At 44.0% G+C, this 24609-nt stretch overlaps 1 protein-coding gene across 39 annotated transcripts in view; it reads right to left on the bottom strand.

Moving 5' to 3' along the window:
• The window catches only part of RIPOR2 (RHO family interacting cell polarization regulator 2), a 240215-nt gene that overhangs the window by 21303 nt on the left and 194303 nt on the right, over positions 1 to 24609 (bottom strand). For 10 of the 39 annotated variants that reach the window (XM_074038759.1, XM_074038757.1, XM_005553892.5 and 7 more), the window contains 7 exons: positions 19331 to 19374; positions 17366 to 17491; positions 16584 to 16732; positions 14773 to 14902; positions 9293 to 9985; positions 5243 to 5424; positions 1848 to 2016 (listed from right to left, as the gene is read on the bottom strand). In XM_074038759.1, coding sequence (XP_073894860.1) covers positions 1848 to 2016; positions 5243 to 5424; positions 9293 to 9985; positions 14773 to 14902; positions 16584 to 16732; positions 17366 to 17491; positions 19331 to 19374 — 1493 coding nt within the window. Of the gene's footprint in view, positions 1 to 1847; positions 2017 to 5242; positions 5425 to 5510; positions 6904 to 9292; positions 9986 to 14289; positions 14440 to 14772; positions 14903 to 16583; positions 16733 to 17365; positions 17492 to 19330; positions 19375 to 24609 lie in introns of those variants that run through there. The other 29 variants (XM_045390575.3, XM_015449843.4, XM_045390574.3 and 26 more) reach the window with 7 other exon arrangements.

Genomic DNA, 24609 nt, shown 5'->3' with positions numbered 1-24609 from the left:
TTGACTGCTTACACTAAAAACATGCCAATTAGTCTTTGCGAGAAAACAGTCACTCCTTCATAGACAAGAATTCTTTTATGTCTCACAAAACAGCTATTTTTCTCTAAAAGAGAAACAAGTAGTTTGCTTGGCGTAGTATCAAGGTCAGCAAGGACAAAGAGCTGTCTCGTTCAAATGGTTGGTGAGTAGAAAACAGTCATACATAAATAAAAATCCCTGTCTATTTTGATCAGAAAAAAAAATTGCACATTCTACCAGATTGGTTGTCAGTCTCATGGTTTGTGAGACCTTGGTGGTTTTTGACCTTGAAACTCAACAGAAGAGTTCAACTAAGTGTTGGCTAACCAAGTGGCAGGAGTTAGAATTGCCGACCAGTCTCCCACAGCACACGGTTGTCTGAGGCTTCTCTGATGCTCTTCATCTCCGGTGGAGAAGCATATTCTCCTTACATGTGTGTTACCAAGGAGGCAACCCTGCCCCTCTGCTGGGCTCCCAAGGGACCCCTGGCTCCTCACCCTGACTCTTGTCTTCCAACAGGCTCTGTGCTTTTGGGTTACAACAATTCCTCCTCTTTCTGCACCCTTCCTGCTTGGCTGATCCCCTTGACACTTTTTTCTTTTTTTTTTTTTTAAATGAGGCCTCAGCCTCCCAAAGTGCTGGGTTTGCAAATCCTATTTGTTTTAGAGTCCAAATACCTTAGACAATTCAGCATGGTAGTACAGGTCCATGTTCTGCATCTGTGCCTATCAGGTGATCGAGACAGGTCTCTGAGAGACACAGAAAGGAGTAGAACCATTGTTACCCAGGCTGGAGTGCAGTGGCGCCTTCACAGCTCACTGCAACCTCTGCCTCCCAGGCTCAAGCAACCCTCCCTCCTCAGCCTCCTGAGTAGCTGGGACCACAGGCGTGTGCCACAACGCCTGACTAATTTTTGTATCTTTTGTAGAGATGAGGTTTCACTCTGTTGACCAGGCTAGTCTCAAACTCCTGGGCTCAAACAATCTTCCTGCTTTGGCCTCCCAAAGTGCTGGGACTATAGGCGTGAGCCACTGTGCCTGGTCTGGAACCATTATATTAGCTTTTGCATTCTCTTCCTGTTTCACATACATCCAAGCAAGCTGGGAGAAGAATGATATTAGGAGAAGAAAAGCAACCAGGCAAGGAGAAAGCTCTTAAGTAGATGCTTGAGGAAAAATGCTTTGTTCAAGACAGCTGAAACCCTTCCTGCAACAAAAGAATTTCAGAACATTTGCGCCACTGTTGAAAAACCTTAAGTGGTAAACAGCTTGGGATGAGAAGAAAAAATCAGCTCTGTGGTGTCCCAGAATGAAAGCTAAATGGTGATGATGATGGCCTAGAGAAATATCTCTTAGCATTGCTAATAAGAAGTACTTATTCAAGATCCAGGAGACTGTGGTTAGATTCTTTAACACTTTCTTTTAGCTCTCCAGGTGGTGAAAAAGTAATTCATTTGACATTCACATTAATATATATTCAGTACTACTGGCTTTCAAACTCCATTGCAGATGGTGGAATACAAATGCTTTCCCCCTCGCCACCCCCTTAATCACATTATTCTCATTTACTACCAAATGAGACAACAATGAGAGCTAACCATATTCCACCTACTACTGTTAAGGTCTGGAGAGTTAGGTTCGAAGATGAAAAACCCAAGGTTGTAGAGGGTTGGGCAGGCCCATCAGAGTTTTTGACTGGGCTCAAACCAGAGCAAGACTGTTCTCTTATTCCTGAATTCTCATTCCCCTGGCAACACTAAAAAATGAAAGCACACTTCCTGGTATGTAAATCACCTGGCATCTCAAACACAAATTCATCGCTGATCCTACCTGCACGAGTTGGGTGCAGTACTGGAGGTGCCTGATGATGGTGATGTCCAGGCTCTCGTTGCCTGTGGTCAGTGGGAGAGGACTTCCTGCCACACTGGTCCCAACTCCTGTGTCTTCAGTGAGCGCTTCACTGAGATGGCCCCTGGCTTCTGGGTGAACTGACCTGTAACTATTGAAGGTGGGCAAAACATTAGCTATTCTTTTTCTGTGCACAAACCACAGGTCAAGTCAACATGGTTTGCATCAGGCCCCAGCAGCACCCCCTGAAAACAGTCTTTCACTTGCCTATCTTGAAAAATAGAGACACCTTTCAAAAATTACTTAATTCTGCCTGGTCACCAAATTGCCTAGAGTTAAAAGGAAATGCAAACAAATTGCTTTCAAAGTTCTTTCTCTGCTTCTTAAGCCTAATGAGCCACTTATGAAGTCGTTTCACCCAGAAGTCTTTGAAACACGCCCTCAGTTTGAATGTGTTGCACTCTCCTGCTCTGTTGACAGGGTGATCTGCCAAATTTTCTGGGATTAAACTGTCCTCTATATTTGTGGTTTCCCAAAGGCAATACCATTAAGAAATAATCTGTCACGGCTTTTTCCTGGCCTCACATCAATTGCTACTTGAATAAAAGGAAAAAGGAAAGCTGCCAAGAAGAGAGACATGATGTTCTACTCCGGACAAAAGTTAAAAAGGGTGTTTGAATATTTAGAGGAATAGCTTAGTTCTGCTTCTCACGCTTTGTTTAAACCTCCTTGTTGAACTGTATGAAGTTATATAATGATAGGCACCTACATTTTAAAAAATCTCTTGCATTGATTATCTAATTTTATTCTTAAAATAAACCTGTGTACTGGGGAGGGTGGCAAGAGTGATCCTGTTTCCCATGATTAGCAGGGATGTTAAGAGTGTCCTGGTTCACCCAGCTAGACAGGACAGGGCAGATTTGGGCTTCTAGCCTCACACTCTCTGGTGTCCACAATTTAAAAAGATCAGCACCAGAGCTTAGAGGCTTTGAATGCTTTATTCTGATTCACATTTGCCTCCAAGGGGAAAACACTCAGTTTGTGTCCGGGCAGTCCACACATAGCAGCTGTTATATATTTAAAACACACACACACACACACACACACACACACACACACACACACACACACACACACTCTTCCCTAATACTTCTGATGACATACAATGAGATTGATCAAATTAGACATATTTAATATAGATTTTTAACATTTATAAAATCTGTAATATTTCTGTTGTTAAAATGTTTCTTATAGCAAGAAGAAAAAAAGTTTAGATTGATGCCTGACTTTGCTATATCCTGTAACAGCTTAAGGTAACAAGTATGCAGAAAAATTTTTGGATAAGAAGCGTTTCACACATTCTATCAAGCTGAAAAATATGAAGGCAGAACAATTTATTTTTATTTATTTATTTTTGAGACAGAGTCTCGCACTGCTACCCAGGCTGGAGCACAGTGGCTCGATCTCAGCTCACTGCAACCTCCACCTCCCAGGTTCAAGCCATTCTCCTGCCTCAGCCTCCTGAGTAGCTGGGACTACAGGCATACACCACCATGCCTGGTTAATTTTTGTATTTTTAGTAGAGACGGGGTTTCACCATGTTGATCAGGCTGGTCTCGAACTCCTGACCTCAAGTGATTCACCCTCTTCGGCTTCCCAAAGTTCTGGGATTACAGGAGTGAACCACCAGGCCCTGCCTTATTTATTTATTTGAGAGAAGGTCTTGCTCTGTTGCCCAAGATGGAGTGCTGTGGTACAATCTCAGCTCACCTTGACCTCCTGGGTTCAAGCAATCCTCCCACCTCAGCCTCCCGCATAGCTGGGACAACAGGTGCATACCACCACACCCAACTAACTTTCGTATTTTTAGTAGAGATGGGATTTTGCCATGTTTCCCAGGCTGGTTTTGAACTACTGAGTTCAAGTAATCCTCTGGCCTTGGCTTCCCAAAGTGCTGGGATTATAGGCATGAGCCACCATGCCTGGCCAAATGTAGGATAATTTAAACATTACATTAATTTAATAAATTTTCTTTGCCATGTCCCCAGTTTGCTTAAGGGGTAAATTCAAGTTCTCATGGTTTTTTTCCTGGTTTTATTTTGAAAAAGGAAACCCTTCAGGGACAACAACAACAACAACAACAAAAACTAACATCTTTCAGAGAGATTTGTGAAGGTTGAAGTCATAGCTTGCTGTAACTTGAAACCTGTTTACGTCATATTGTGCCAAAGGTAAAGATGAGCAGGCAATCCACCCCCACTTTGGGAAAGTGTGTTTTCTTTCACAGCAATTGGTGGAGGTGGGTACGTTCCACTGTACTTATTTTGCTTTATCTGTAGTTATAAAATTGGACCCCAGGCTCTAGTTCTCAAAATGCGATTTGGCTGCACAAGGACACCTGATGGTGAAGGTGACAATGTTTCACCTTCATCCGCTGCTTCCAGAGAAGGTCACATTCTCCACCTAGATTGCTGCAGAACCAGTGGCAGTCATCGGTCATCCTCTCTTACATTCTAAGAGAAATATGCACCATGGGACTTAAACTTGGCTTTGATGCATGCCTTGATGAACTCAGTCTCATGCAAAGACTCACTGGGTTGAAGGAAGCATAAAGGGTTGGGAAAGGGAAGCTCAACAAAACAAAGTCAACGGAAGTAAAGTGCAAACCAGGGAGAACCAGGTCCAAATTTGTCATCCAGTAAGAGTTCTCCAGAAATGTGTATACCTAGTTAATTTGGAATTAATTGCATGGGGTCAAGTTGTAGACATTGAACCCTATAAGACACATGTGAGGGCTGGGTGTGGTGGCTCACACCTGTAATCCCAGCACTTTGGGAGGCTAAGGCGGGTGGATCACCTGAGGTCAGGAGTTCAAGACCAGCCTGGCCAACATATGAAACCCCATCTCTACTAAAAAAATACAAAAATTAGCCGGGTGTGGTGGCAAGCGCCTGTAGTCACAGCTACTGGGGAAGCTGAGGCAGGAGAATTGCTTGAACCTGGGAGGTGAAGGTTGTGGTGAGCTGAGATTGCACCACTGCACTGCAGCCTGGGTGACAGAGCAAGACTCTGTCCTAAAAAAAAAAAAAAAATGTGTACACATGTATGTGTATATAAACACTCTCATACAAAATTTTCCTATTTATAAAGAGGAAATATAAAGATATTTATTTTCCCTTAGGCAACCCCAAAGAGATGAATAATATTGATGCTTTTATTGCACTTGACAATAAAAAGGAATTGTAAGCCAATTGGTCACTCATGTGGAGAGTTTTATCTTCCTTGAAATGTGTACCAGGTCCCCTCTGACAGTAACAAAGAACTACTGTATCAGCTGTGATAGGAGAAATATAAGGAGACACTAACTTCAGACTTACCTGTGTTTCTCAGTCTCAGTGTCTGAAAATACTGAGTCAGCACCTCCGCCAACATTACAAACCTCATCACCATCCTCCTCCTCATCAAAATCAGAGGTGTTCAGGAAATCAAAGCTTTCTAAAGCACTTTCAACTGTAAGACTTAAACTGGAAGACCTGCTGCGGCTTACTGCTGGCTTGCACTGTAAAGGCAGAAGGCACCAGGGAGAACATCAACACATCCAGAAAGAGAAACAGGACACACGATGCTCAATTGGAGATGCCACACTTTTTTTTTTGTTTCAAGTTTTTATTTTTTGCTAGCATTTAAAAATGCATTTAAAAATCTTAATATCCAAAAAAGAAGTACAACCATGGGTAAAATGGCACAATATCTGGGACTGGTTGCAGAAGAATCCGGAGGGAAGTAAGCAGGTTGAAGAATAGGAAACAAGATTGGCCATGAGTTGATCACTGGGGAGGTTGAGGGATGGGCACACTGGGATCCATTAGAGGATTTTCTCTACTTCTGTTTGAAATTTTTGTAACAAAAAGTTGAAAACAAAACAAAACAAAACAAAGTCAACCACAAAGCCTTGGGAAACAGAACTGCTATATTCCTCTGCCTAGTGCTCACCCCAAAATAAAATACAACAAGCAGACAAATTTTAAGTCGTGAGTCAATGCTGAATACTGACCAATCTCTAATTCCAAGTGGCAATGTCTTCAGTGTTCTACAAAAGGTGCTAGCTATCTAAGGCACCTGCTCTAAAGGACTAACAAAACAAATCCCAGAAACAGGAAGTGGCTCAAATTTACCTAGCCCATGTTCCCTAGGTAAGAAGCCCTGCATCTTTTTTTTTTTTTTTTTTTTTGAGACAAGGTCTTGCTCTGTCACTCAGGTTGGAGTGCAATGGTGTGATCACAGTTCACTGCAGCCTCAACCTCCTGGGCTTTAGCAATCCTCTCAACTTAGCCTCCCAGGTAGCTGAGACCACAGGCATGTGTCACCACACCAGGCTAATTTTTTTCCTTTTTGTAAAGACAGGGTCTCCCTATATTGACCATACTTGTCTTGAACTCTTGGGTTCCAGCAATCCTTGGCCTCCCAAAGTGTTGGGATTACAGGCATGTGCCATCGCACCTACTCACAGCATATAATTTTTCCTCTGAGCTTTGAGGAAAGAATGAATGCCTTAAGCATGACAAGAAGCAGCCCTGCTTCCTCTGTAGCTCTGCCTCAAAGGGAACAAGTCCCATCACTTCCCTGACCAGGCCCTGGCATCATGGGAACAATCCCATTCTCTGGCCTGGAGCATTCTATAATGCTGGCCACATGCAGAAACATTACAAGCAAAACAATGCCAGTTGCTACAGGCACAGAGTTGGAGAGAAGTATTTCCAAATATTCAAGAAGATGCTGGGGTGGGTCGAATGGGACAAATTCTGCAAGTAAGAAGCACTAAATGTCCTCCATCCAGTTAGGTGACACTCCGTGCTGATTTCTTAGTGCAAGGTAGAAAGGGCCTTGCAGGGATCTGTCTCTGACACTCAAGATGGCACAAAAGCACATGGGAAAACGTCTTTCAGTCTTTTAAATCACAGTTGTCTCATTCACCCTCAGTGATCTCCGTCCAAGAGGCAGCACCATTTAGTTTCTGATGGTCAAGATGTTTAGCATCCTAGGAATGTGAAGGAGGGAGAAAAGAGAAAGCTTTGTCCAGCTGATGCTTTAATTCTGGCTGGATACAAAGCCATTTGCCCCAGACCTAAACACACTCACTAGTGACGTTTTCAGCAGTCTCAGGGGGAGAGAGGGAGTCGGTCTGGACTTCACCTGCTTCTAGGGTCTTTTTTCCTAAGCAAGGTGTCTGCACAATTTGATCTTGTACAGTATGGATGTGTTTAAATATTGGTCATGACAAAGAAAGGGGCAGTTGAGGATTTTAGTAGCAGGACAATTTTAGAACAAGAGCAGACTGAAATAATACTCTGGAAAGAAGTGTCTGGTCACCAGTTTTTCATAATGCTTAGTGTTTCCTGAGGATTGAGCTACTTAGCAGCACCCTAGATGCCTGGAATGGGAGCTGCTATCACTACTGGATTTCTCTAAGGAATTCACTTTAGATGGCATCAATTTGTGTCTTAGCTCTTTGAAATGAATATCTTTTGCCCACAAAGCAAAGCTGGTCAACTGTGCAGAAAAGATAGGTGCTTAGTGGAATACCAGACAAGCAGCCTGCATGTACAAACCCTGAGCTGATGGTTTTGAACTGATATTTTACAGAAAGTAGATTCAGAGTGCCCTTCTGTGTCTCGGAGGCTATGCCATCAACTGAACTGTCATGAGCATTTGAGGACCTGGAGAGTCAGAGCCTGAATTATCATCTGCCTTAGGCACAAATCTCCTCCAGAGTTAGGTCAGCAAGACTGAGGAGAGAAGGATAAGATGGTCAAAAAGCCTTGGAAATGCAGTTTCAGATGCCACTGGGCATGTATAAACAATCATCATACTCTTTTTTTCTTTCTTTTTTGAGACAGGATCTCACTTTTTCGCCCAGGCTGGAGTGCAGTGGCATGATCTCGGCTCACTACAACCTCTGCTTCCTTGGCTCAAGCGATTCTTCCACCTCAGCCTCCCGAGTAGCTGGGACTACAGGTGTGTGCCACCATGCCCAGCTAATTTTTGTATTTTTTGTAGAGATGGGATTTTGTCATGTTGCCCGGACTGGTCTCTAACTCCTGGGCTCAAGTCATCTACCCGCCTTGGCCTCCCAACATGCTGGGATTACAGGCGTGAGCCACCATGCTCAGCCAGGAAAACAGTCTTAGAAAGGGATGCAACAGCCTTTTGTGGGTTGGTTCTTGGCTTGCCCCTGCAACCTTACTTTCAAGCCTTTTTAGAGACCAGGTTCCCCAACGAACTGCTCTTTTAAGAAAAAGGATCCGAGTTCTCTTTTCTTTTATACAACAATATAAATCAGAGCAGCAAATAATACAAGAAGGGGCAGTGAGATTTGGGACAACAATTCAAATCTGTCTTCTTGTGCAGTGTTTTTAAAAAAATTAATCTGTATGCAGGTCGAGACAGATACATTCTGATGCAGCAATAATGATCTCATTATCAGGACCTCCCGCCTGTGAGGAAATCATCCTTCTCATCTTACCCTCTCACCTGCACCCTGGGCTGTCTGATCCCCATGGATTGAGGGTATCTCTGGAGAGTCTATGGATTCCCCGCTCTAGAGTAGAACGGATGATTATTTTGCTGATGATTAATCTGAGATTCTGACTTGGTTATTTGGATCAATTGTGAGAACAGGCAGTCTCCTCCAGTAGGCAGTGGCTCATGGCTCTCACAATGGAACTGGATTACTCTGACTCCAATCAGGGAAAGGGCTCCCTGCTTTCCCCACCCCCTGAGAGGGATCCTATCCAGTAACGCCTGTGAGACTGTAATCATCAAAGTGCCACTATTTCACATATGGGATTAGAATGATTCACTTGGGGACTGGGGGAATTTCAACATTCTCTAGAGCTCTTTGTTTAAATCCTAATCAATTTAGATAAGTTGATCTGTTGTCAGGAAAATAAAACTTAATATGTACTACTGGCATATTAGTGCCATTTAAAATGATGATGACCTATTAATCCTATGATTGGACAATAATTTTTTTTTTTTTTTTTTTTGACGGAGTCTTGCTCTGTCGCCCAGGCTGGAGTGCAGTGGCGCGATAACTGCTCACTGCAAGCTCCGCCTCCAGGGTTCATGCCATTCTCCTGCCTCAGCCTCCCAAGTAGCTGGGACTACAGGCACCCGCCACCACGCCCAGCTAATTTTTTTGTATTTTTAGTAGAGATGGGGTTTCACGGTGTTAGCCAGGATGTTCTCCATCTCCTGACCTCGTGATCTGCCCTCCTAGGCCTCCCAAAGTGCTGGGATTACAGGCGTGAGCCACCGCGCCCAGCCTGGACAGGACTTTTTTTTAAACGATACCTCATCTTAAACAGAATGTTGGCTTAGGACACTTCTCTCCAAACCTAATCCAATTTCTCTGAAAAGGTACTTACTTTTAGAATATCATCCAAATGCATGACTTCTTGGTTCAGATCCTGAAACTCTTTATACTGCTCTTTATGTGGTTCTAATGCAAGGAAAAGCCCATTAAAAGCATCCTCTAAGCTTCCATCTAGAAAGGATCTGCAGCCTTCGGATTCTCCCCCGACAGAGCCCTCTGAGAGCACCCTGTCTGTGGCCACTGGCACCTCTGCAGATGTGAGCCTCTTGACCAGCTGCTTCGTGATGTTTCCTTCCAAAGTGTCCAGTTCCACAGGCTTGAGCTCAGAGGCCTCCTCGGACTCTTGCAGAAGTGCCTCTGCAACATCATTCTCAAGGAACAGGTGCTCAGCCCCAGCACCTGAGGACTGTCGGCGGCAAGCCTCAGATGGGGCCGAGGCAGGTTTCCTGGGCTTCTCTGGGTCTTCCTCCTTCAGGTGTGATTTTGGCTCTTGGCCTTCTCCCAAGGAGTTCCTGGAAGATGCTGAGCTGGTGTCATCCAAACCCTCATTCTGGGAGGCCAGGCTGCTGTGGTGAAACTCTGCAGGGGTGATGGTAATTTCTGGATTTGTTGAGTTGGAAGGGGAGCCTGTTGAGTGGGAGGCGAGGGCGCAGTCCCCGTTGGGCAGGTCACTGAAGCTGAGCGACAGTGGCATTTTCTCCGCGGCAGCCTTTCCATTTTCAAAGATGTCATCAGGTAGATTCGACTGTAGATAAAAGATACCTCATTATTATTTTCAATACAAATGACGCATTTGGCTTGGCATGGTTTATTTCCAGACAGAGTGTAAGACAATTACAGTGAAAATACCCAGAGCTTTCAGAATATTAGCATTTTATTTGTTGATGCCTCTGTGTGTGTGTGTGTGTGTGTGTGTGTGTGTGTGTGTCTGTGTGGCTGGCAAAAGAAAACAGACCATCAAGAACTGTTTCTATTGTTGAATCTAGGTGAAAGTTCATGCCAATCGTCTCAAGGTTTGACATTTTTCAAAAGAAAAGGTTGCATGGGGGGGAGGGGGCTTGTTTTCTGAATTCCAAGAGCTCATAATATTTGGCAGCCATAGTTATGAATAACATTACCAATTCCTTTTTCTATTTAGGCAACTATCTTAAAAAACTTTCCAACGTCCATGCAATTTAGTTCCAAAGATGTGATGTTTTGTTCTGCTTCAATTCTCAAAAATTATTCCTTTGAAAATCTCTACCCACAAATCCCAAGCTCTGGAAAATGTTTTATTAATTTAGTAACCATGCCATAAATAATTCAAGGCCAGCCATACATTTGCATAACTTCTCTAGAAATAAGAGGAAAAGACCAATAAATGGAACATCAATCTTGCAGGAGGTACACCCCAGGGCTCTCAGGCTGCCTAGAAACACCGAGTCATCTGTCAAGCAGACCCGGGTGGTGTCACAGGTACGCCCTGTGCTTCATGAAGCAGAACTCTGAAGACAGAGGTCAGAAATATCCAGGTAACCAAGATCATTCATTTATTCAGGCATTTCCATTTCTAAGTCAGCTCTCCTTGTGCTGTGGTCTGTGTATAATGCCTAAATGCCAAATGCTGCTCTGTGGAAAGGGCTTTTTAGTTATTGAGATTAACCCCTTCAAAATGGTTAATTTTTCTTTCTTTTTTATTTTTTTGAGACAGAGTTTCACTCTTGTTGCCCAGGCTAGAGTGCAATGGTACGATCTCAACTCACTGCAACCTCTGCCTCCTGGGTTCAAGTGATTCTCCTGCCTCAGCCTCCCAAGTAGTTAGGACTACAGGCATGCGCCACCATGCCCAGCTAATTTTTGTATATATTTTTTTTTAGTAGAGACAGGGTTTCACCATGTTGGTCAGGGTGATCCCAAACTCCTGACCTCAGGTGATCCGCCTGCCTCAGTCTCCCAAAGTGCTGGGATTACAGGCGTGAGCCACCACACCCGGCCCAAAATGGTTAATTTTCTCAGATTCCAGATTCGGTTTTTAAAGTAAATAAATGGTAAGTATTATGCTAATAATTGTTTTAATTATATAGAAATTGACAAATTCTCAAAATTTGCTGGGAATAAGCCCAGCGAATAAAAATGTTACAGCAAATGCAGTGAGGAGCAGACGGGAAGATAAAGGCTCCCCGTCCTCCTCCAGCTGGCTCCCTGGTCCCATTCATTGCTGCTGCATCTGAGGCCATGAGATCCTGACACATGCAGTTCGTTCCACCCAAACTGTCCATTGTTGTAGCATGGTTGGAAGGCGATTTACTTTAACTGCAGGCGAGTAAAATGATGTGTCACTGGACACTTGAGTAACCTCTACAAGCTCAGTCTCTTTACCTCCAAAACTGAGGATGTTTTACTCTGTGAGTGATTACTGAGCTGTGGTCCACAATGTTGTTGGGGTGTTGGGCTCTGGTGCTCCTCTTCCTCCCCTCCCAGCTTGTGTATTTCAGTTTCTTCCCTCAAGTATTTGCACCCCCCACCTCATATACACCTTATGTCTCTAGGAAAGATAAAAGGAATCTTTTAGGGGAGGGATGAGGGATGCCTGGACCCTTCTCCTTAGACCTCATCCACGGGGGTCCCTTAGGCTTCTAGAACCTGTGGGTCCTCCACATGGTCCCACTGAGCCTCATCTGATCTGTGCACACATCTCATGGCAGCACCGAGGGAGGTGGGAGACACTGGGTATGGCGGAGAGATTGGGTTGTCAGGATTCTTATTCCAATTCCAAAGTCCTTCCCAGCCATTTCTCTTGAGACTCCAAGACTCAAGCCCAACTTCCACCTACTTAAGTGGCAAATATTTGGTGAGAATAAATCGAGATGCCCTGCCCAAGGGGACTTGCAGTCTACCAAGGGGACGAGCCTAACAATGAGCACGCAACAGTACAATGGTGTGCATGCTGTAACTGAGGGATGACATCATGAGGGAAGGGCCCCAATAAGGGGGTGGCTGCTGCCTGAGAAAGAGCCAGTCCTGGAGCTTAATGTGGAGGATGGTGAGGTAGGGGGCAGGCACCAGAGGAAGTGCATTCTAGAAGGAACAACATGCGAAGACATGAGCTCCTGAAAAGAGGTGGTGCATTTTGAGGACACTGAGAAGCTCCAAGGGGCCCCAGCAGAGGACAGAGAGTGGAAAAGTGAGATGGGCTTGTGGTGGGCTGTAGGGAGATGGGAACAGCCGCTCTGAGGACCTTTGCGTTTATCTAAAAGGCTTTATCAGGAAAATCATCCAGTTGTTTTCTAACATTGTTCTTATTTAAATTATGACATGAAACCTCTACCAACTCTCACCCACAACCCTCAACCTGTAGCACATGAGCATGAATATACATGTTATGGTAATGGTTGCGTGTACAGCTGTGTTAGCTCTTTGTGTTTTGGTTCATGTTTTCGTGTATATTTCCCCCATATATTCTTCCCATTTTCCTTTAAAAGTCCACCAGAGGGCCGGGCGCGGTGGCTCAAGCCTGTAATCCCAGCACTTTGGGAGGCCGAGACGGGCGGATCACGAGGTCAGGAGATCGAGACCATCCTGGCTAACACGGTGAAACCCCGTCTCTACTAAAAAATATAGAAAACTAGCCGGGCGAGGTGGCGGGTGTCTGTAGTCCCAGCTACTCGGGAGGCTGAGGCAGGAGAATGGTGTAAACCCGGGAGGCGGAGCTTGCAGCAAGCTGAGATCCGGCCACTGCACTCCAGCCTGGGCGACGGAGCCAGACTGTCTCAAAAAAAAAAAAAAAAGATAAAAAAATAAAAAAAATAAAAGTCCACCAGAGTTTAGCCTGGTCCTTTTCACCTGCCTTTTGAGACAAGGTCTTGCTCTGCTTTCCAGACTGGACTGCAGTCATGCAATAACTCACTGCAGCCTCAACCTCCTGGGCTTTAATGATCATCCTGCTTCAGTCTCCTGGGTAGCTGGGACCACAGGTGTGTACAACCACACCAGGGTAATTTTTAAATTTTTTGTAGAGACAGGGTCTCACTTTGTTGCCCAGGCTGGTCTTGAACTCCTGGGCTCAAGCAATCCACCTGCCTTGGCCTCACAAGGTGCTGGGATTATAGGTGTGAGCCACCATGTTCAGCCTTCACCTGCATTTTTTAATTCAATGAAAAAGATGCAACTATTATTATTATTAACTCGAAGACTTTTAATCCTTTCCTCTGCTGACACTCAAAGCTTCCTTTTATACGTCTGTGAAGAGCAGGATGTTCCATGCATGTGCGTGTGCATGCATGTGTGTAGTGTGTATCCTCTCATGACATAATGTATACTACATAATACTTATTGTATTCCTGACTGCGAATTAAGGATTTCTTTTTGTCAAAGTGTTATAAAATTAACAAACATTATAATAAACTAAGACGGAGAAGCTTTCAAATAGAAGTAGCTCTAGTAAAACTCATTGAAATCCTTCTGAGTTCCTTGAATGCCAATTTTTTTTGTTTTTGTTTTTGAGATGGAGTTTGCTGTTGCCCAGACTGGAGTGCAAGGGCACCATCTCGGCTCACTGCAACCTCTGCCTCCTGGGTTCAAGTGATCCTCTCACCTCAGCCTCCCAAGTAGCTGGGACTACAGGCACATGCCTCCACTCCCGGCTACTTTTTGTATTTTTAGCAGAGGCAGGGTTTGACTATGTTGGCCAGGCTGGTCTTGAACGCCTGAGCTCAAGTGATCCACCCACCTCAGCCTCCCAAAGTGCTGGGATTACAGGTGTGAGCCGCCATACTGGGCCGAATGCCAGTTTTTGAAAGGCTTAAACTTGTTTAAAATCTTGTTACCATGGATATCTTTGCCACAATGGAGAAAAATCACAGCACAAAAACGGGATTATTAGAAGAGAAGGACAAACTGTGTCTCTATCAAAGTTACATGCACAACCAAGTTTCCCACCCCAAGGACAGTACAGCTGTAACTATTACCCAGTGAGCAAGACAGAGAAGATAAAACAAGAGACATGCTGAGTCACACATGCCACAAGCCCCCCCGAAGTCAAGCACTCCATACCCGGCAGGCCACACTCACATAGAGCTCTAGCACGGCCTTGGGACTCGGCCTGAGGGAGGGCAGGTCACTGAAGGAGCGGCTGCGGTGCAGCTTGGCAAAGAAAGTGTCTTGCAAGGCACTCAAGACAGACAGCCGCCTTGGCTTGTCTGGGGAAGGATGCAGCCACCTCTTCAGAAGTGAAAGCAAGATGGGGGAGTTAGTGGGAAGAATCAGGTTACTATGTTTTGTTAGCTTTTTAGCGAGCATTTTTGATTAAAACAAGCGGCTATTATTTATATCAACTTCTTTAAAAGGCTGATCTTAGAGAATGTTCAGAAAAATCTACATGTTAGCATCACAGCAATAGGTAAGGTGGGCAAGGAGAGAGGAAAAACAGGAGGCTTACCACCTCTGATAGAATTACTGAGAACTCCCAGCACTGTCTCTCAAGCATTTCAAATGCTGGGTGCAAGCACTGGCTCAGGTGCACTGATTCTACTCGGGAAATTACACTGAACTTACAAAGAAGGAGTGGTCTTTGAAGGTGGGTGTTTCCGGGGTACCCTGGCTGTACATGGACATTCTCCTCTGAAGGGCTGCCGCCTTGTTCCCAGCACCTGAGGATGCGGTCATGTCCTCCACGTCAAATGGACTGCAAAACAACAGGACCCCATGTATGCACATTTGGTAAAATCACCTATCATCAACAGACCACAGGCTGAGAGAGTACCTCATTACATAAAAGTAAACTCAACCTGTGGGAACTGGGCTGGTTTTAGCTACATTGGTTTGCAGAAAATAAACCTGGATAAAAGAAAAGTGGAGCAGAAAACTGAGTCTAGACTCACCCAAGGGACCCCAGAATATTATCACAGCTCTAAGCACAATTTATCTATACACTTAGATACACCCGTTCCTCACCAACATTAGAAACACAAACTTATGAATGCTTGCTTCGACAAAACAAGATGTTGAAAAGTCTATAAAAATTATCTGAACTTTGTGGGGCTAGATACCTTAATGGTATAAGACATCGACAGACTATTGTTCTGTTCTAAAGAAAACACTCAAAAATAGAATCCCATTCATTTCAGTTGACACAGAGCCTCTTGTGTGGGAAGAGAATAACAGTCTGTTCACAATGATGCCACTTAATATCATGGCACCTGATTCATCCAGCAAGAAGAATGATCTTGCATGTGAGACGTCAATGACTGCAGATTGTGGGGAGGGAAGGGCTGGGTAACGTGTGCTGATGATGACGAGGCAAGAGTGTCTTTGCTGCTTCCACACCTGGCTTTCTATATTGTAAATGAGACCCTGAGCATGAATACTCAACACGTCAACTCAGCAATATACCAGGGGCATTACATTAAACATTGTGAACTACTAGTGGGGGTTTCTTTTGTTTTTTTGTTTGTTTGTTTGTTTGTTTGTTTTTGAGATGGAGTTTCCCTCTTGTTGCCCAGGCTGGAGTGCAATGGCACGATCTCAGCTCACTGCAACCTCTGCCTCCCGGTTCAAGCGATTCTCTTGCCTCAGCCGCCCGAGTAGCTGGCATTACAGGTGCCTGCCACAATGCCCGGCTAATTTTTGTATTTTTAGTAGAGACGGGGTTTCACTATGTTGGCCGGGCTCGTCTCGAACTCCTGACCTCAGGCGATCCACCTTCCTTGGCCTCCCAAAGTGCTGGGATTACAGGTGTGAGCCATCGCGCCCGGCGCTACTGGTGTTAATAACTTATCATGACCTTTCTCACTGGGTGACTTTGGAAAACCATTTCTAAGTTCATTGTTTTGAAAAAAGATCTCTCTTGCCCTTTGGGGATGTTCTATTTCAGTAAATACAGTGCAGAGGAACTAAGGATGCTCATAATTTTCCAGAGCAGCATGAATTTATGCGATAAAGAGGAATAAGCATTTAAAGCATCATAGTGAGAATCAGGATTTTTCTGAGGTCAAAGTACCTCCTATTGGACAGATATTTTCTTTCAAATTAGTTTACTTGAGAGGACATATTCTCTTATATATTGAAAGGTAGAGAGGGAAGGAAGGTGACAGAAAAAATATTTTAAAATAGAAAGTAGAAGAGGCGATTGGTGATATGATCCAGGCTTCTCCAACTTTAACACGCGTGCACCTCACCCGGGGAGTTTGTTAAACAGATTCTGGGGCCTGAGCAATTCTGCCACAGTAGTTCTGGGGTGGGGCCCAAGATTCTGCTTTTTTAACAAGCTCCCTGGTGATGCAGATGGTCCATGCACCAGCTTTGAATAGCACTAGCCCGTATCAGATATTCCTATATGAAGAGATAAAAGAGGAAGAGGCACTTACTACCAGGTGATTTCCAGGTTCAGTTTGATGGTGCCAAGGTCATTGATGTCGACAGCCACCACCTGAGGTCGGGCTGCAAACAGCTCTTTGGTCTCACAGGTCACACTACCTACCAGGATGTGAGTTGCCAGCCCTTTGAGCTCCGTGACCTAGCAGAGAGAGTGGGAGGGGAAAGGCCTTACATCACAGCAGAGGAGAAAGGTAGGATAATGTGTCATTTTTTTTTACTGAGCTAGGTTGGTCATTTCTTTCAGAATCATATCTGAAATTGGAAGTGGATTTTGTTTTTTCTTTTTGGAGACAGGGTCTCTCTCTGTCATCCAGGCTATAGTGCAGTAGTGTGATCATGGCTCACTGCAGCCTTGACCTCCTGGGCTCAGGTGATCTTCCCACCTCAGACTCCCAAGTAGCTGGGACTACAGGCACACGTACCACATCTGGCTAATTTTTGTACTTTTGTAGAGATGGGGTTTTGCCATGTTGGCCAGGCTGGTCTCCAACTCCTGGGCTCACGTGATCCACTCACCTCAGCCTCCCAAAGTGCTGGGATTACAGGTGTGAGCCACTACACTACGCCTGGCCAGAGATGGATATTTCAAAAGTGTATCTTAGATTGACTTTACCTATTCTGATGTGAGAGCAACAGTCTTTGTAATGGACTTGTAGTGCAGAGAACTCCGTGGGATGGAGGGGTGACAGGCAGGGGTCCCGGGTAAAGGCCCCACCAATAGATTATCCAGCTGTGGCACCATGAAAGACAACAGGCAATGACAATACTGTACCTTGATGGAGATGAACCCAACTATCAGGGGCAGAAAAACTGTTTCTTCTCCATCCCAGCTCTGCTTGCCATTTACTTCTATTTTGCCTTTTAGTTTCCACCGCTGCCGGCCATACTTCATGAAAATCTGGAGAGGAGACATCCAAGGGCCTTCATGTCTTGCCATGCCCCCTTCTCCACCAGAACACCAAGATCAAAAGGAGACAGAACTAACGCCACTGCCGCCCTCCCCTTCTCCCTCACTCTCCCTCCACCCCCTTACTCTTGGGTGTGGGTGGAGCTGGGGATGAGTGGGGAAGAGACTTTTTTTCTTTTCTTTTGAGATGGAGTCTCGCTCTGTTGCCCAGGCTGGAGTGCAATGACATGATCTTGGCTCACTGCAACCTCCGCCTCCAGGGTTCAAGCGATTCTCCTGCCTCAGCCTCCCAAGTAGCTGGGACTACAAGCATGTGCCACCATGCCCAGCTCATTTTTGTATTTTTAGTAGAGACGAGGTTTCACCATGTTGGCTAGGCTGGTATCTCGAACTCCTGACCTCAGGTGATCTACTTGCCTTGGCCTCCTAAAGTGCTAGGATTACAGGCAATAGCCACCATGCCTGGCCCAAGACTTTTAAAGCACAGTAAGTTCTGCCTGTCTGAGACACAGGGGGTACAGGTTTTCTGTAGTAAAAGGTCACTGCATGGTGCCCTTCTGCTCACTCATGCCAAGCAGTTCTCTCTCTTGTTAGTTCTGCTTCAATAGAGCAGCTACTGGGATTAATTCTTCACACAACCCAGCTCCTTTAGCGAGAGGAGTAAGTATCAGCTAAAACCCTCTTAAGCAAGAAATAAAGACATCCTTATTCTGGATAGGGAGATGGAGCTGGCAAGAACTTTGAAATCCAACGTACTCTTGGGGGAAGGTGTACAATATTTCCTTGGTCAGACTGCTTTAATGTTTAAGGGAAGATATACCCTCACCCCTGCTTTAAGAGGTATGAGTACAGAGGGTTTTGGAGGAGATGTCAGATGAAATGGTTATGTAAGTTTCCTTTTGAAGAGGGAAAGGAACAAAGCCTATTTTTACTTTTTGGAGCACATTTTTACAAAGAAAGATCTAGATGTTATTTTTCTTCAGTCATGGTACTTATGATCAGCCATGATCCTGGATTGGCTCTTGGATCAGGAAAAAAAACAACAAACCCTGCTTACCTAGTACAATATTGGAACATCTGGCAAAATATGAACATAGACTAATTCCAGGTGACGTTAGCTGAAGAGCCAATCTTAAACTCACTGGTGTTGAGGGCTTGGTAATGCCTATGTGAGAGAATGTCCTTCCATTCTTAGAAGAAGAATTTAGGGATAAAGAGTCCTGGCATTTGCATCTTGCTCTAAAGTGGTTCAGGGGCCAGGCGCGGTGGCTCACACCTGTAATCCCAGCTCTTTGGGAGGCCAACGCGGGGGGATTGCTTGAGGTCAGGAGTTTGAGACCAGCCTGGCCAACATGGTAAAACCCCATCTCTACTAAAAACACACAAAAAATTAGCCAGGTGTGGTGGCGGGTGACTGTAGTTCCAGCTACTCTGGAGGCTGAGGCAGGAGAATCGCTTGAACCCAGGAGGCAGAGGTTGCAGTGAGTTGAGATCATGCCACTGCACTCCAGCCTGGGCAACAGAGTGAGACTCCATCTCAAAAATAAATAAATAAAAATAAATAAAATGGTTCAGCAAAATAATAGTAACAATGACAGCAATAATGATGATGACAGAGCAAATGTGGCATAATGTTACAAAGTGGTGAATCTAGATGAAGGGTTTATGGGAAGTCCTGTACCCATTTCCAGACTTTCTCATTGGCTTAAAATGTTTTTCAAAATGAAAAATTAAAAAAAAAAAAGACAACTTGAGAAGCAAAATGACATGACAACTGGCCCCTACCCTTCAGGTCTGTAATTCCAGCACCCAGACCAAGATAATACTTACTTCATATTGATCTCCAGGACAGAGGCGTGCAAATCCAGCCAGACCTGGAACCAAGCAATTGGAAAGTGAGGTGTAGAACATTATTTCCCCTCTCTATAGACACATACTGGCATGTTGAAAAGAATTCAGGTGAAGTGTCAGAACTTTGTGCAAACTCACATAACACTTTTTGGGGCCATTCCTGGGGAACAACTGTTTTGGGGGAGTTCCTTCTATCACAGGTAAAGAAGACATTCCTGGATGAAGTGATGGAAGAGGTGGTTTCCAAGGTAGGGGAGGCTGGGCAAGAGGGGCAGCTAGAGCTCAGTACATCTTGGGCTGATTTAAGATCCAAGCAGATTCCAGGTTTAGGGTATTAGGGCCAGAAAGATTTATATATTTATCCAACATATTCCCATGAAGATAATCTGGTCTCCTATTTTCCCTTCTGTCCTAAAATGCGTAATTTTTAGGTGCCTCCCATTTGAGTTAAGATTCCATGCAGTTATTTCCCTTGCTGCCCTCCAATTTACTCATTCTGATGTTTTCTTTATCCTTTTTATCTGGTATAATGATACAAGTTGCTGTTATGAAATCCCTGAAAATGGATTATTACTTACACAAAGCTAGTGATTAAGAAAACAAAATCAATCCAACCAACCAAATGATACACCCCCAAAAGAAAGATGGGACTTCTACTGTGCCATCCAGCAAGCCACGTCTAACTGGATCTGCTCAGTTTGAGATCTCTCTCTGGTGCAGCAGCAAAAACAAATCTTATCGGACTAGATGGTCACCATCTGAGGCCATCTCAGGAATACTGGGTTTGTCCAGTCTTTTTCTTTCCTTTTGTAGATATTTACTGAGAGTCTGCTGTATGTAAGGGTCTATGCTAGGCACTGGGGTAATAATTTGGAAATTAAAGACTATATGGATCCCCATGATCTAGAACAAAATACGGTTAAAGCCCACAGAAATGAAACAGACAAAGACTTGCAGACAGTAAGATGGAGTTACACCTGAGGTTAATTTGTTTGTCTACTGGCTATCCTACTCTAGAAAATTTACTTAACCCAAGTTTCTTCATCTTTAAAATAGGATAACAGTGTCCACTTCATAGAATTGTTTGTAACAACAACAGATGGCATCTTACACATAGTAGGTCCTTAATACGTGGTAATGATGATATATCCAAGAGTGGGATAATACTATTTATTGAGTACATGCCATCTACTATTTAATGAAAGATGTAATCTATATGAAAAGACACAAGGCTGGCATATTGGCTCCCTCCTATAATCCTAGCACTTTGGGAGGCCAAGGCAGGAGGATGACTTGAGCTCAGTAGTTCAAGACAAGCCTGGGCAACATAGTGAGACCTCATCTCTACTAAAAAGAAAAAAAAATTAGCCAGGTGTGGTGGTGCATGTCTGCAGTCCCAGCTGCTCGGAGGCTGAGGTGGGAGGATCGCTTGAGCCCAGGAGGTCTAGGCTATAGTGAGCCGTGATTACACTACCGCACTCCAGCCTCAGTAACAGAGTGAGACTCTGTCTCAAAAAGGAAAGAGAAGAGAAGAGAAGAGAAAAAGAAAACACACAGTAAACTGATATGCATCAGGGAGGGAAACAGCAGTGGAGAGACAGAAGGAGATCTTTGCTTTTTTCTGTATTTTTATGAGAATGTATTACTATATAATTAAAATAAAAAAACAGAGACTATCTTATTTAATGTAGAATAGTTTCATAGAAGAAAGCAGCATTTGAATAACAAAGTTTCACCACAGTAAAATGAGGACATGAGTGTACAGATACTTCCAGGCTGAGTGAATGACATGTGTGTATTCAACAATGTTTCTTGAATGTCTACTGTGTCAAGCATGAATAAAGGTGTGAGGAGGAAGGTGTGCTAGTCACATGTGCATAGCAAATGAGGAAACTAATCTCATCAACAGAGGCTTGTCAGTGACCCAGCTTTACTTTAATCAGTTGTTTCTGGCTTTAGTCAGCTGTTAAGTTGTTTTCGTGCCAATCACAAAGCAAAGCCCTTTACGTTCGCTGGGGCCTAAAGACTAAAAGTTTTATTCAAGGAACCAAACAAATTTAATAAAAATGGGTAAAAATCTTTATCCTTTAAAAATTTTTTGAAGGAAAAAAATAAAGTCTTATAAGATTTCCAGTTAAGAATTCAGTACAGGCTGGATGTGGTAGCTCACGCCTGTAATCCCAGCACTTTAGGAGGCTGAGGTGGGCAGATCATCTGAGGTCAGGAGTTCCAGGTCAGCCTGGCCAACATGGAGAAACCCTGTCTCTACTAAAAATACAAAAACTAGCCTGGCGGGGTGGTGCTCGCCTGTAATCCTAGCTTTTCAGGGGCTGAGGCAGGAGAATCGCTTGAACCCTGGAGGCAGAGGTTGCAGTGAGCAGAGATCACGCCACTGCACTCAAGCCTACATGACAGAGCGAGACTTCATCTCAGAAAAAATCCAAAAACACAAGCAAAGAATTCAGTACAAATATTTGTAGTGAACTTTTAGTTAAAGGCAAGATTTATAATGTAATATTAAGTATAAAAAGAAAAAAGGTAGGTGGGTGCGGTGGCTCACACCTGTAATCCCAGCACTTTGGGAGGCCGAGGCAGGTGGATCACGAGGTCAAGAGATTGAGACCATCCTGGCCAACATGGTGAAACCCCGTCTCTACTAAAAATACAAAAATTAGCTGGGTGTGGTGGTGGGTACCTGTAGTCCCAGCTACTTGGGAGGCTGAGGCAGGATAGTCACTTGAACTTGGGAGGCGCGGGTTGCAGTGAGCCGAGATCACACCACTGCACTACAGCCTGGCAACAGAGCGAGACTCCGTCTCAAAAAAAAAAAAAAAAAAAAAAAAAAGGAAGGACACAAAGCCTTACATAGAGTATAACCTTGGCTATATATAAATGGATCCCTGGGGAAGAAAGTCTAGAAAACCATACCAAACTGTTAAAAAATAATGATCTCTGGTAGGGTAGAATTAAGGAGAAAGTTAAATTTTTGTCATTAAGTGATAATTTTTATTTGATTTTTAAAAAGATCATATATTTTGTAATACAGAAAAAAGATGTAAAAAAGATCACACACCTTGGCAGGCAGTGTGTACACACAGAAAAGTTGGTTGGATATTTTAATAATTTTAATAAAAGCTTAGCACTGGGTGGAATGATTATATATGATTTTAATTTTTTGGTTATATTTCTCAATGTTTTAAAAAAACAAGAAGGTACTACTTTCAAAGTGTTTACGTCAAGATTGAAGAAGACACGAACAGTTCCTCCCTGTTTACCCAGTGACTTTTTAGAGGCAGTCCGAGGAAATAATTTTGATGAGCTGGTCCAGAAACAGCTGTGAGTCCTAGACTGTTCCCACACAAAGATGTCCATATGACAAATGGGTCCCTTAGTACCTCAGCCTCCTTGAGTTGCTATTTATAACCTTTGCCATTTATAACACTATTTATAACACAAAGTTTGTTTATATATTTATTTAAACGTGATTTTACCCATATAAAGATGCTGTGGGTGGTATCACACAATGTGTTTTGCCTTCTATGAATAGCCCTGTTAGTACGCTGGAGATTCTTGGCCAGGCATGGTGGCTCACACCTGTGATCCCAGTGCTCTGGGACATCAAGGCAGTAGTATCACTTGAGCCCAGGAGTTTGAGACCAACCTGGGCAACATAGTGAGACCCTATCTCTACAAAAAATTTAAAAATTAGCCAGTCATGGTGGCATGCGCCCATGGTCCCAGTTACTCAGGAGGTTGAGGCAGGAGGATTGCTTGAGGTTAGGAGTTTGAGGCAGCAGTGAGCCACTGAACTCCACCAGCCTGTGTGACAGAGCGAGACCCTCGACTCAAAAAACAAAACAAAGCAAAAAACCCAATTAAGTTGAGAGTCTTAAATGAATGCTTCTACTTTCACCTGACTGATGGACATTGCATGGGTAAGCTGACAGCAAAAAAGGTCCCCGGATGCTTAAAAAAAAAACACGTGCTGTTACCATCACTTGTCAGTAGGTGGCAGCAACTCACCAGCTCGTCCGTGCCTTCCTGCCCGTGGAGCCAGTACATTTAAGAACAGCTTTCACTAATAATTAGAACACAACAAGCCACTTAAAAAGACTTACTGAAATAAGAGCAGAATTGAAGAAGTTTATATTCCACTAATAATTTTCTGGAGCATTTAGTTAGTCTTTTAAAAAAATACTTCTGAAAGAAAGTACAATCGACTGGCTTTTGTAAATCCTAAACTGGACATGCTAATTCTAATACAATCCAAAGTACTCTTTAAAAACCTCTGCAAATTGGCCAGGCGCGGTGGCTCACACCTGTAATCCCAGCACTTTGGGAGGCTGAGGTGGGCGGATCACCTGACGTCAGGAGTTCGTGACTAGCCTGGCCAACATGGAGAAACCCTGTCTCTACTAAAAATACAAAAATTAGCCAGGTGTGATGGTGGGCATCTGTAATCCCAGCTACTCTGGAGGCTGAGGCATGAGAATCGCTTGAACCCAGGAGGCAGAGGTTGCAGTGAACGAGATGGTGCCACTGCACTCCAGCCTGGGTGACATAGCAAGACTTTGTCTCAAAAACAAAACAAAACCTCTGCAAATTAGTTCAGGATTAATTTATTGTCTGTTTATTTATGTAATTACAATGGAAGACTGGTTGAAAAGAAACTGATCTGGCATTGTTACTAGATAAAGGTGGATAAAGGGGAAATCCTTTGAAGGTGTTTGTTTCCCCACCTTTAAAATTACCAGAAATTTTATATCTGAAGAAAACTGAATATGAGAAAGGTACTTGGTAGTGATGTGTTTTTCACATCTCAGCCCACGTTACTAAGCAAAATTTCTTGGAACTGCTGTAGTGGCATCACTGATCCTCTGATTGTAGCAATAATGTAGCACAACGGCACTATCTAGGCACAAACAGCTTTTGTGCCGTGCTTCTTAAAGTTCTGTCTGCAGTGTAAGCCACTGGTGGTACTGGCCACGGAATTAGCACTAACAGTGGGGCAATGACAGTTACAGTCTGTCTTTGAGGCCTGGCCAGGTTTCTTTCAGGCTCGTCTGGGGGCCTGCTGGCATTTTCACGGTTAGAGAAAGCTGCAAGTTTTCTCAACAGTTTGTGATTACTAGTGCATGATCTAGAAAGCTTAATGAAAGCTTTCTAGCTTTCACTCAAAAAACCAGCATGGGGGTTACCTCTGAGGGTGGACATGGGGGACTTGCAGGGGTCATACCTTTGGATGTTTCATGGTACTC

Source organism: Macaca fascicularis, chromosome 4 (genome assembly GCF_037993035.2).
Source record: "Macaca fascicularis isolate 582-1 chromosome 4, T2T-MFA8v1.1".
In the NCBI taxonomy this organism is placed as follows: domain Eukaryota; kingdom Metazoa; phylum Chordata; class Mammalia; order Primates; family Cercopithecidae; genus Macaca; species Macaca fascicularis.
This window is presented reverse-complemented; position numbering and strand designations above follow the sequence as displayed.